Source organism: Prionailurus bengalensis, chromosome E1, assembly GCF_016509475.1.
Source record: "Prionailurus bengalensis isolate Pbe53 chromosome E1, Fcat_Pben_1.1_paternal_pri, whole genome shotgun sequence".
Lineage (NCBI taxonomy): Eukaryota > Metazoa > Chordata > Mammalia > Carnivora > Felidae > Prionailurus > Prionailurus bengalensis.
This window is the reverse complement of record NC_057347.1, coordinates 14589157-14602744: the sequence shown is the minus strand read 5'-3', so window position 1 is coordinate 14602744 and position 13588 is coordinate 14589157. Positions and strand designations below refer to the sequence as shown.

General features: G+C 39.7%; 1 protein-coding gene across 2 annotated transcripts in view; it reads right to left on the bottom strand.

Moving 5' to 3' along the window:
* Positions 1-13588, bottom strand: part of SMG6 (SMG6 nonsense mediated mRNA decay factor) — a 228616-nt gene that overhangs the window by 98888 nt on the left and 116140 nt on the right. For both annotated transcript variants that reach the window (XM_043583439.1, XM_043583440.1), the window contains exon 13: positions 13310-13511. In XM_043583439.1, the coding sequence (XP_043439374.1) occupies positions 13310-13511 (202 nt within the window). The remainder of the gene's footprint in view (positions 1-13309; positions 13512-13588) is intronic.

The window sequence follows — 13588 nt, the reverse complement described above, 5'->3', positions numbered from 1 at the left end:
GACCTTCAGGTTTTTATGCATCAGTTACCCCCATCAGCCAAATCCATGAATCCCTGTTCATCTACAAACAATCCTGGCGGCAAAGTTTGTAGCCCAGGACGTTGTCCCAATTTTTTGGTCCTTACAAGTTGCACTATCACTACTCTTAGATTTTTTTTTGTCCTCGGACACCCTTCCAAAATGATGTAGATCATCCTTTGCATATATTCAGTCCCTCTTAGAGAACACTCAAGGGTTTGCCAAAAATAAATCAAGTTCTCTCTCCAAAGACTCATATTCTAGACACTAAGGTACTTTTGGACTCCAGGGCATTCCAAGATTTGAAGAACATCCAACACAGAGAGAAAGAAGTAGGTAAATTCATTCTGAACATCCATTCTCCTGTGAACTTTTCCTTCTTTGTTCATTTTGAAGAACTATTATGGGAGATCAGGTAATATCCCCAAACCAGGTAAAAAATTCCCAAGCTCATGGTGAGGAGTCAAGCTCCAAGTGAAAATAAAAGAACTGTCAAAGTTATGAAGAGAACTGAAGGTACTAACAATTGTTTGTTCAACCACTGTATTACTGCATTTTTATTCAATTAAGAGTGTGTGTGACTTGCTTGGATTTGATTCCTTCATTCTTACCTGTGTCATCCTGGGCAAGTTCTTTCATAAAGTTCAAATTCCCATGGGGCTTTTGTGACATTTAAATGAGATAATGTAAAGCATTAAAACAGTATCTAGCACATGAGAGACACTCCTTAAAAGTCAGATGGTTCCCTCAGGGTCCTCTTGGGAAAAGAAATCCAGACATGTGACTCTTCATATATACTCAGGAAAAACATATTTATAGCATTCTGAATATAACTTCTTTCTGAAGAGCTCAGAAAGCTGTCTGGCAATATGGAGGCAAAGTATATGCACTCTTAGGTAATATGCCCTACATTCCAAAGTTAAAGATAGAATGAGGAAGACTATTTTTAAAAAAAAATTTTTTTAATGTTTATTTATTCTTGAGACAGAGACAGAGCGTGAACAGGGGAGGGGCAGAGAGAGAGGGAGACACAGAATCTGAAACAGGCTCCAGGCTCTGAGCTGTCAGCACAGAGCCCGACGCGGGGCTTGAACCCACCAACTGTGAGATCATGACCTGAACGAAGCCAGACGCTCAACCGACTGAGCCACCCAGGTGCCCCGAGGAAGACTATTTATAACAGAAATCTTTATTATTTTTACCTGGGCCCAAATCTTTGCCTGATAACTACAACCTTGGAAGCTACCAAGTTCCTAAAAACCAGTGGTTCTCAAAGTGTGGAACCCAAACCATCGGCATCACCTGGGAACTTGTTAGAAATGCAATTTTTCTACCTTTTTTCCTCTCAAACAATCAAAAAAACACTGGGGATTGGGTCCAGCAACTGCGTATTTTAACAAGCCCTTCAGGTGATTGTGATGAATGCTAAAGTTTAAGAATTACAGAAAAGAACACCTACTCATGACGTATCCACAGCATGACCATAAGGTAGCTGAGTTCAACAGAGCCCGTTTGGGGAATGAGATTTGTAATTTGTAAATTAGGGAGTAACTAATAAATCTGAAAGTACTGGAGTAAATGGAAGTAGTAATCAGTAATTCTATAAATTTAAAAACAATTAGTAAAGAGGTGAGAGAGAGCACAAAAAAGGTGAGGGAGGGCAAAAATGAGGTAGGCAGAGATATACACGATACAAACGGTTAGTGCCAAGGGGCCACTGGTGGAATGAATCATCAAATAAAGCAAGCCATCGAGGTATTTACTGCACTTACAGTGAGAAGGGGAAAAAGTTTTACATTTGCTAGATAGAAACCAGAGGACTTCTCAAAACACCATACAATTTTACCTAGTTTATACCCATCTCAAGGGCTCCTTCAATTAAATAGGCAAAACAGAAAAGGAAGTAGATACAGTTCACAGTTTATTCTAAATATCTGGCTGGACATGATTTTTCTTTAGATGTCTATGGACTGATAGGGAAGTATGAGGAGAAACTGACTCAAAGGGTGAAAACAAACAAAAGATCTAATCTAGCATGGTGTGACAAAGGGACATCCATGTTCTTATTACCTAAAAAATAGAATGCTATGCCTCTCCAAGTATCCAAAAGTTCTCATCTCATTCAATATACAGAGAAAACACCTCCTGTACAAGGGTAACCAAAGAAAAGTTCAAAAGTTATTCATATACAGCTACTGTAAAACATAAAGAAAAAAATGGGTGATGGGGTGCCTGGGTGGCTCAGTCGGTTGAGCGTCTGACTTCGGCTCAGGTCATGATCTCGCGGTTTGTGGGTTTGAGCCCCACTGTGCTGACAGCTCAGAGCCTAGAGTCTGGAGCCTGATTCAGATTCTGTGTCTTCTCCTTTCTCTGCCCCTCCCATGCTCATGCTCTCTCTCTCTCTCTAATAAATAAACATTAAAAAAAAAAAAAAGAAAAAAGAAAAAATGGGTGAGTATTCTAATAGTAAAATAGGCAAAGAACATAAAGCAGTTTATAAGAGATATAATACCAATCATATAACCATTAAGCATAATACTTTTAGAACCAACCCTATTGGTAATCAAAGAAGGAAAATCAAAACAATGAAATATCGTTTTTTGCCCATCTCTGGCAAAGTCAGGAAAAATTAAACCATTCAACCTTGATGAGGAAGCTAGAAAATAAATACTCTTATATTCTGCAGTTTACATGGCATACAATCTTTTTTTGGAGGGCAATGTAGCATTATCTATCAAAAGTCTTAAAAATCTGCATACCCTCCTTGACCTAGTAATTGTACTTCAAAAATGAACAAAAGGTGTATGTAAAGACTTCTGCCTGAGAAGTCATCATTTATAAAACTGAAAAGTCAGTAACTTCCCAAAATGCCTAATGGTTGAGGACTCAGCAAATATTATGGTATGTCCATGCCAGTTAATATAACACAGCCATTAAAATTCATGTTATAGTTCTGAACATGGAAACATATGCAGAATATATTTATTGCTAAGTGAACAAAGTGGTTTACAAAACAGTATATATATGGTTTGATCCTATTTCTGCTAAAAAGCAAAAAGAGTTCACATGTCTGTCTGTCTGTCCATCCATCCAACCAGAAGGATCACAGTCTTTTCTTTCCCTTATTGATAATCTTGATTTTTCTAGTATTTCTAAGATGAACACCTATTTTATAATACAAAGAGAGGTTATTTTTGTAAAAAAAAACAAAACACTTAAAAACTATAGACCTCAGAGTTAAATAATTCTACTTCCAATATCTCAACTGAAGTGCCCAAACTGAATACACAGAATAGCTCCTCCATATGCCTTGTGATCCCTCCTTTGTCTACTGTGTTTGCTGCTATGGTTGTGGTATCCAGAATGGTGCCTGATGCATGGCAGACAGTCAATAGCTCTTAAATGAGAAAATGCCATCCATCTCCCATAAATCATAAAGAATTACTGCCAGATGGATAGAAGACAATTGGAAGCAGGTCATTAAGAGCCAATTGACAGCCTGCATTCCTAACAAATCCACTTTTATTTTCTATTTTTTAAGAAATCAACTTAAAAAAAATTCATTTGATGTCAGTATGTAGATATGGAATTAATTTTTTAAGGTGCTGGTTTGTTTGTTTAGAATGTGTGTGCATGTGAGCAGGGAGAGAGAGCAGGCAGAGAGAGACAGAGAGAGAGAATCCCAAGCAGGCTCCATGCTGTCAGCATGGAGTCTGACATGAGGCTTGATCTCAGGAACCACGAGATCATGACTGGAGCCAAAATCAAGAGCTGGACGCTTCACTGAGTGAGCCACCCAGGCGCCCCTGGAATTGATTTTTGTATACTGACTTTATGATCAATCAACTTTGCTAAACTCACTTAATTCTATTAATTTATCCTTATTTTCTTTCAGATTTTCTAAGTATTCATCACATTATTTGCAAATAAAGACAACTTTTTTTTTCCCTTTCCAATCAATCACCTTTTTAATACTTTCCTTTTCCTGCCTTCCTGTACTGGCTAGGACCTCCAACATAAACTGAATGTAACTGATAATTACTACCCTTGTGTTGTTCTATTTCTAGACCGGCTTGGTGGTTATATAGTTCCTCACTTCGAATTGTTTTTGTTTAATGTATTTCCACATGTATATTGCATAATTAAAAAGGTTCAAAAAGAAAAAGAAAGTAGCGGGAGAAGTAAACAATGAAGAGACTGGCAAAATTCTCCAGTATGGAAGGGTATGTTAGTTTCCTATTGCTGCAATACAATGTATTACTTTACAGTTCTAAAGGTCAGAGATCCCAACATCAAGGTGTTCACAGGGTGTTGTCAGTTTTGTCAGTCGACGTGTTGACAGTGTTCTTTCTGGAGGCTCTGCAGGAGAATATGCTTCCCTGCCTTTTCTAGCATCTAGAGGCCACCTGCATTCCTTGGCTCACAGTCCCTTCCCCCATGTTCAAGGCCAGCAGTATACTGTCTCCAAATCCCTCTCTCTAGACCACTAGTTCCATCATCACATCTCCTTTTTCTGACTCTTGACACCCCTGCCTCCTTATAAGGACCCTTATGATTACATTAATCAACCTCGGAAACCTAGGATCATCTTCCCACCTCAAGACCCTTAATCACACCTGCAAAGGCATTTTTGCCTTGTAAGGTAACATTGAACAGGTTTCAGGAATTAAGACGTGGACCATCTTTAAGGGGCCATTATTCTGTCTACCACAAACTGTGAGGACATGGGGGCAGAGGCAGAATGCCACTTGGCAGCTTTTTCACCACTATCAATCAGTACCACTCACAATCAGCAGTTCAGACAAGCTCAAGGGAAACTACCATACTAAATGGGAAGTGACCAGAGAGTAGAATTTCTTCTTGACATGGTAGGCTACAGCTCCAAGGAGGAGGTCAGAAACTGCCATATCATTTATGTGAAACAGAAATCAGACACAGGAAACAGCTCTGGTATAGTAGCTCCACTTTATACAGAATAGAACATGTAGAAAATAAATTCATTTGTTAAGATTGCATACCACCTGACTTCCTCCCCACTCTCTTCAGGGTAGTGACTCAGTAATATAAACTTCTATCAAGCAGTTGTAGACTTGAGAAGGAGATTCTAAAGAGTATTTGTAGACAAAGAAGGAGTCACATAAGAATCAACATAACCTGGGGCGCCTGGGTGGCTCAGTCGGTTGAGCGTCCGACTTCAGCTCAGGTCACGATCTCACGGTCCGTGAGTTCGAGCCCCGCTTCGGGCTCTGGGCTGATGGCTCGCAGCCTGGAGCCTGTTTCCGATTCTGTGTCTCCCTCTCTCTCTGCCCCTCCCCCGTTCATGCTCTGTCTCTCTCTGTCTCTCTCTGTCTCAAAAATAAACATTAAAAAAAAAAAAAAGAATCAACATAACCTATTTTGGAGCAAATATGAGATCTGAAGAAACCTTTCTTTGTTCAAAGAAATATAAATGGCCAGAATCAGACTGTAGAAATCCAAGTTGGGGTCTATGAAAGGAGTGTACCACAGTTTGTGGGAGGTAATGTAAAATGAAGAAAAAGATATTCTTATATCTGATGTTTAAAATCATAGACATTGTGAAGTATGATAAAAGAAAAATGACAAAACAAAGTTAAAGGGACCTGGAGAAAAGGCAGGCAAAAATATAAAGGTTATAGGATAAGACGGGGAAATAATGTAAAAGAACATATAATGCAATAGCAGTCTTAAAAACCAAATTAGAAGCAGTGAAAAGTAGAATCAGCATTATAAAAATCCGAATCAATTACAGAAAGGATAAACTTGAGAAGCTCTTTGGGGATGCGGCAAAGCAAAATGAGATTACAATGATGACAGAAAAAGATGTAGAAGACAACGAAGAAAATAATAAACATAATATTAGCAAATAAGGACACAAGAAATGAAAACTTTTCTAGTCCAAAGACAGAACTGTATCTGCTTATTAAAAAGCTCGTTTTGGGACACCTGGGTGGCTCAGTCAGTTAAGCTTCTGACTTCGGCTCAGGTCACGATCTCATGGTTTGTGAGTTTGAGCCCCACGTGGGGCTCTGTGCTGACAGCTCAGACCCTGGAGCCTGCTTCAGATTCGGTGTCTCCCTTTCTCTCTGCCATCCCTCCCCTGCTCATGCTTTCGCTTTCTCTCTCTCTCTCTCTCTCTCTTGAAAATAAACATTAAAACGTTAAAAAAAAAAAGCTTGTTTTGGGGGTGTCTGGGTGGCTAGGTTGGTTAAATGTCCGACTCTTGATATCAGCTCAGGTCATGATCTCATGGTTGTAAGATCGAACCCCACCTCAGGCTCCCAGGCTGAGCATGAAGCCTGCTTGGGATTCTCGCTCTCCCTCTCTCTCTGCCCCTCCCCTGCTTGCACATGCTCTCTCTCTCCCCCTCAAAATAAAACAATTAACTTAAAAAAATAAAGAAAAAGGTAAATACCAAACTGTTAACAGCAGTTATCCCTGGAGTGTAGTCTTTGACTTTAAATATTTTTGTGAATCATCTGATTCCTTTGCAGAAGTATGTGTATTACTACTACATTTTATAAAAGTCACCTTAATGTTTAAAAAGCATCCATGTCATTTTTGATGAAAACATTCCTCAACTGAATAACATTTGAATAACAGGTGAATCAGCACACCTGGGTGGCTCAGTCGGTTAGGCATCTGATTTTTGGCTTAGGTCATGATCTCACAGTTTGTGAGTGAGTTCGAGCCCCACGTCGGGCTCTGTGCTGACAGCTCAGAGCCTGGAGCCTGCTTCCGATTCTGTGTTCCCCTCTCTCTCTGCCCCTCACCTGCTCGCATGCTGTCTCTCTCTCAAAAATAAATAAACATTAAAAAAAAAAATAACAGATGAATCAAAGAACATAGTAAGAATGGAAAAGCCATAGAGTAAAAGGACTGATGGTGAGCACTGAAAACACAATATAAAATTAATTCTCAATAATTATTGTAAATTTAGAAATAAAATACAATTGTGTGAAAAAGAAAATATATATTGGTAAGCAGTCCTAATTTCTACGTCTTAAGTATAGGTCAATAGTTTTGGCTTTTCAAAAATTCCTCATGTTGATACTTTGAAAATAGAAGATCAAGTATGCTTTTCAATAAATTAGTGACTGGTAGCTCTGAAAATAAATATTTTCCAGACAACCAAACAACAAAGGCAATATTTCCCCCAAAACTATGTAGATCTGTGTGCATGTACGTGGGTATACATGTACACACACACACACACACACACACACACACAAAGAGTATATAAAAAACATTAAAAAAGAACAAAACATATACCGTACAGTCCCAATTTTATGAAAAGAGTAAGTACAGATATATAAGCACAAGGGGGAAAAAGACTGGAAGGATATAAACTAAACTATTAACACTATTTAATTTTAGGTGGTAGTTTGCAGGTGATTTTTATCTCTTGTGCTTTTCTATATTTTCCATTTAAAACATTTTGGGGTAATTATGTATACAATAAACATCACTCCAAAAATGTCACTAAACAAATAAACAAGGAGACAAAAGCCAGCAGTTCCAAAAGCTGGACAATTTAAGCCCCATCTTTAATCTCAACAACCTATTTTATGAATGATGAAGTTTCCTAGGCTCCTACATCCAGAAAGAAAGTAAAGATGCCTGGAAGGATGAATGGGATGTGACGTGAGACTTAAAACACTGACTTTATAATTCATTCCCCAGTCAAGCCAGAGTGGCTCCAGCAGTACCTTGCTGAAAAGTTCTTCACTTAGTTCTTGGTCAGACAACATGGGGAGGAAGACAAAGAAGATCACAAAGCTTAATCTACCTGGGGATGCCAGAATAAGCACTGCTTACATCTATTTATGACATAAATGCTTGGTACCATTAACTAATTAGAGCTTTAGGAAAGCTCTTTAGAGTCTAAGGAAAGAGAGGACCTGTTGCTAAACAGATCCTTGGTTAGTATTACCTAGAGCTTTAAAGTCACACACATGTATTTTGAAGATGATAATTAAGCTTTTTTTTACACTAAGCCACAACATGAACTCAACATCTTTCCATCATTTCCCCAATCTGCATATAGGGTTATTGGGGTTTCAATGAGAAAATGCAAGTAAAGAGCTTAGCACAGTGCCTGGAAAATGGTTAGTGCCTACAAGAGCTTAACTTCATAAATACTATAGTTCAGTTACGCTTCCAATCATTTAGGCACTATAATGCGGCAGAAAGGACACAGAATTTTGTTTTGCTTCCTTTCAGGATGACTATTTATTACTCCTTTAACCACAACTTACTATAGAAAATTTCATGCATATACAAAAGTAGAATACTCTAATGAATTCAATGAATCCATTACTCAGATTTAATAATCAGTATTTGGCCTCTTTTTTTCATTTATACTTCTATCCACAAATATTTTATTTTATTTATTTTATTTATTTTATTTTATTTTATTATTTTATTTTATTTTATTTTATTTTATTTTATTTTATTCTATTTTATTTGAGACAGAGAGAGAACACGAGCAGGGGAGAGGGGCAGAGAGAGAGACAGAGAGAGACAGAGAGACAGAAAATCTTAAGCAGGCTCTTCGATCAGCAAGGAGCCTGACATAAGGCTCGGTCCCACGACCCTAGGATAATGACCTGAGCCTAAATCAAGAGTCAGACACTTAACTGAGCCACCCAGGTGCCCCTATCCACAAATTATTTTGAAGCAAATCCTAGACATCAAACCATTCATTAGAACATGAGGGTTTTTTTTTTAATTTGTTTTAATTCCTTTTTTTTTTTTTTAAGTTTATTTACTTATTTTGAGAGGGAGGGCGGTCAGTGTCAGTCAGAAGACACTGTCAGTGCAGAGCTCAAACTCACGAACCATGAGATCATGACCTGAGCTGAAATCAAGAGTTGGATGCTTAACTTACTGAGCTACCCAGGCACCTCTTTAAATTTATTTTTCTTAAGTAAACACTATGCCCAGCATGGGATTCGAACTCACGACCCTGAGATCAAGAGTTGCATACTCCACCGACTGAGCCAGCCAGGCACCCCAGAACAGGAAGTTTTAAAGTCCAACAGAAAAGGAAGGGCTCTAATCTTCCACTACTTTACTAGCTCCACGACCTTGGGTAAATAAATTACTTAACCTTCTGAATTTAGGCACCTAGCAGCCACACAAGTGGTCTAAGATCACTTTTTTTGCCCTGGTTGGCTCTAGTTGGTTTCAACGTCTATGATGTTTCTCTCAAAATGTAACCAGCTCTACTCTACTGCTTTTACCCTCATCTGTACTCTTTATTTTACTTCTGGATAATCCCAATAGCAACTGTCTTCTAACCTCTTGCTCATCCCACACCCAGGTTTTTTACCTTTTTTTTTTTTTTTTTAATGGCTGAATACTGAATATATCCTGCAAGATATTCAATAAATCAAAAAAGATTAAGGGTGAAGAAAGTTTGGGAAAGACTGTGAAGGCTATTCTCACAGTGTACACTATAGTAAAAGCTTTAATAAGTCTTGCAGTATTGGATTCTAACATTGCTTTACCATAACTTAAATGATTATGAAACTCTTTTTCTTTTACCTAACAACTAAGAACCTATAAAACTAGAGTTCCATACGACATGCTTAGGAAATATAATACGTTAATGCTAAGTCAGCGCTCCTGAAGCACTGCCTTCACTGGAATGCTACCAGCTCAACAAAATTTCAAGAGTTCCTCCTTAATTACAAGGTTCAAATTAACTTATGTTGCTTCTCACGTCTTCGTACACGCCACAAACTGCCTCCCAAACTAGGACGTTTGCCTTACAAGTCTGGATCTTTCTTGTTGTGTGTGCAAGACAGTACAATACAGACATGTTCAGTAAGTATCTGGTGAATGGGCATCAAGGAGGAGCCGAACACGTGACCAATCTGGACCAGCAATGAAATTGCACATGTTGCTGCTACTGACAAGTCCTTGAGATGCTTTATGTTTCTTAGTATTGACCACTAGAAGCTGGAGAAAATCTCTATCTTTTAGGGTTTCTAAATGGTCAAAGTTCCTACAGATTCTCTCTGATGACACATCCATATACTAATATTCTAGGTCAGCCATGGAGATGCCTCGTATGAGTTTATCATCAGTTTTCAATCTTCTCTTGAGCCTCAGTCACCTCTTTTAAAAAAATCAAAGGGGGGTAATACCTACTTGGCAGGCTTATTGTGAGAACTTCATGAAATACTATATACAAGTACCTACTCCAGGGACCAATACATGCTAGATATCCAAGAGTTGTTATTTTTCCCTGCAATGGAGAATAAGGCGGAGTGAAAAGTAAACAAAGGAAGGGAACATCTTATACAAAGTAGCTAGGGAAGACCCTCTAACAAGGTGACATTTAGAAGGGAGTGTCACCCTTACAGCCACACAGCTCTCTGCAGACACAGTGCTACACGTTAAGAGGAAAGCAAGCGCAAAGACCCTTAGACATGAGTGCTTGGCTTGTGTGAGGAACAGCAAGGATACCAATGTGACTAGAGTGTATCAGGTAGGAGGAGAGCAGTAGGAGCTGCAGTCAGAGTTAAGGGGGATGGAGCTGGTCTCAGATCATTCAGAGCGTTGCAGGATGTTGTTAAAGCTTTGGCTTTTACTCTCAGTGAGAGCAGCAGCCATCAGAAGGTTTTAAACAAAGAAGTGACATGATCTCACTGATGTTTTAAAAAGATCATTCCAACTGTGGTGCTGAAAACAGACTGGGGAGCAGGAGGAAGGAGGAACTCGAGAAATTAGTCAGAAGGCATTGTAACGAGTTAACCTAGAGTGTGGTGGTAAGAAAGAGTTGTATCTGCATTTATTTTGAAGGTAAAGAAGACATGAACTGCTGATGAACTAGGTATGGAGGTGTGAGACAAAGGAGTCAAGAATAACCCCAAGAATTTTGACACAAGCTACCCAAAAGTCAAAGCTGCCATTTACCAAGATGAGAAGAATAAAGAAAGATCAGATTTAGGGGAGAGTATGGATTTAGAGATGTTATGTCTGACATACCTATTTCACAGTCCTTGGGGTGGAGACTATCTTAGTCTCGAGCTGCCATGAGCTGCAACTGCCCTGGGGTAGCCTGTAAATCACCACTATAGGCTGAGAGCATGGACTGCTAGTTCTGTAGTCTTCTCTGGCCAGATCATATACTTATCATATGTTGCAATGTATCATATGCTGTATCATATACTGACATTACCACTGGGAGAGTTGATGAGAAGATGAGGGTCAGTATGGCTGCAGCTGGTTAGGACTCCTTCCTTGATCTGCACCAAAAACAGCTAACCCAACAGCTGACTCCCAAAAGTACCCTCCAGAGTCCAGCTCATCTTGTGATCACAGAACAATAATACTAGGATCCCACTGCCCAAGCCATGCTTACCCAGTTTCTCTTCTAACTTACCATCTTCCACAAAGTGTAAACATTGTGTTAGCTGTCCTCAGCCTCACATACTACAACTCCCCATCATCACCCCCTTCTGAAACTGGAAGAGCAGGATTTCACTCCAACTTTTCATTGGAAAAGCATAAAATGAGTATTCTTCTTGAGAAAGAGAGGCTCCTACATTCCCAAGATCCCTATCAGTCACCCAACACACCCAAAGTATGGGTTTTTGATTCGTCAATATATTCAACCAAAGGCAATCTATGCAACAATTCTGCTATAAGGAACCACGTCACTGTTTGCAGTAAGGCAGAAATTGAGAATAGTCCCTTGGTTCAATAAAGCAAAGACTGGCTAAAGAAATCTTGGCATATAAAGGAATACTAAGTGATCATCAAAAATGATTCCATGTAAGAATACATTAAAAAATATTGAGTGAAAAAAACCAGATTACAGGGGCGCCTGGGTGGCTCAGTAGGTTAAGCGTCTGACTTCGGCTCAGGTCATGATCTCCCAGCTTGTGATTTCGAGCCCTGCATCGGGCTCTGTGCTGACAGCTCCGGGCCTGGAGTCTGCTTCCGATTCTGTGTCTCTCCCTCTCACTGTCCCTCTTCCACTCGCACTCTGTCTCCCTCTCTCTCAAAAATAAATAAACATTAGAAAAAATTTTTTAAAAAAGGGAAAAAATCAGATTACAAACAGTATGTATAATGACCCCTAGCTTTGTACAAAAAAAGTCGTGTATGTGTGTACACTAGAAGTTAAATATGATTATGATTAGCAAAAATTAACAGCGATGTTAGCACTGGGTAAAAGGACTGCAGATAAATTTTCCTTTTTCCCTTTTTATTTGTTTTTTTTTTTACTTGTTTACAATGAACATATACTCTTTTCTACTAAGCACATGTTTAAACATTTAAAATATTCAATACAGCAATATTTTATATTCAATACAATATCTCTCATATTCGCAGTTTATGGTTGGGATTTAGTTTTTACTGTCTGACATTTTCTGAGAAAACGCTTACCTATGTCTCTATACTTCATCTAGGTCAGAAGGCTTCCACCCAAAAAGCCATTTGAGGACTCTTCCCCAAGGGCCTCTCCCCCAGGGGATGTGACGAGGTCAGACACAGGGTTCCCCGGCTCAGCACAGGAGACTCTGCTCCCAGGGTGTGCGGGTGCTACTCCCCCAGCCTGGCAACTGCTACGTGGGAATGCGAAGCAGAGCAGACTGCCCTACTCTCCACACCTGGCCAAAGACCCAACTGTTAAGCAGAGACTAAGAGTTCCACAGTCCCCACCAGGGCAACAGGCAACGAGCTTTGTTTTCTATAAACAGACCAGAAAAAAGTTCAGGCTAAAACACAGTCTTTAGAGGAAGAAAAATAGAAACCAGGCAGCGGGGAATGCTTCATATTCCTAAAAGCTTTTTTTGTAAGTTAACACATGGTGTCTGCTTCTCTCTAGTCACCTATTTATCACTCTCCTCCTTAGAGAAGGGAAAAAGCCCTGGCTGTTTTCCTAGTGCAGAGTTTTGTGGCTGGGGGGAAGGAGGAGAGGGGGGAGGAAGGAGGGTGCTTTAAGCATGATGCAAACCATTTGGAGCCGAGTGAGAGCACTGCCAACACAAGCTGCACTATTTAAACAAGTGAGGAAATGATCGTATATACAACATGCCAGCGAGCACACACACACACCAAAGGAAGTCGAGAGGGCTTTTTTTTTCAGGACACAGAGCTGGATGTCAGCGGCTAAAAGGTCGATATTTTCCCTTAACACCCTTCTCAATGACTTAATCATGTTCCGTTTGCACAGAAAACTTCCCAAGAATAAAAAAGTCTGGAGAATTAAGAGGAGGGGTGAATGGGGAGGGATGTTTGGCCTGGGGCTGACCTTATCCGAGGTTTTCTCCACGTAGCAGGGGTCCTGAGGGGCAGCCAGCAAGGGGACAAAGCCCGAGAGAAGCCGATCCTCTTCCAGGATAAGAAGGGTGAGGTCATCGTCCGGGTCCTTGTACAGTGGCACCTCAGACTGATTCACCGCAGTCAATATGTTACAGAAATCAGCCAGCATCGACCACACATCCATAGCAACCCTGTGAGAAATAAGGTAAGAAAAGAAGAACAGCTCTAAAGAGGGACCAGTTAAAGTATTTTAAGCACTGCTGAGAAC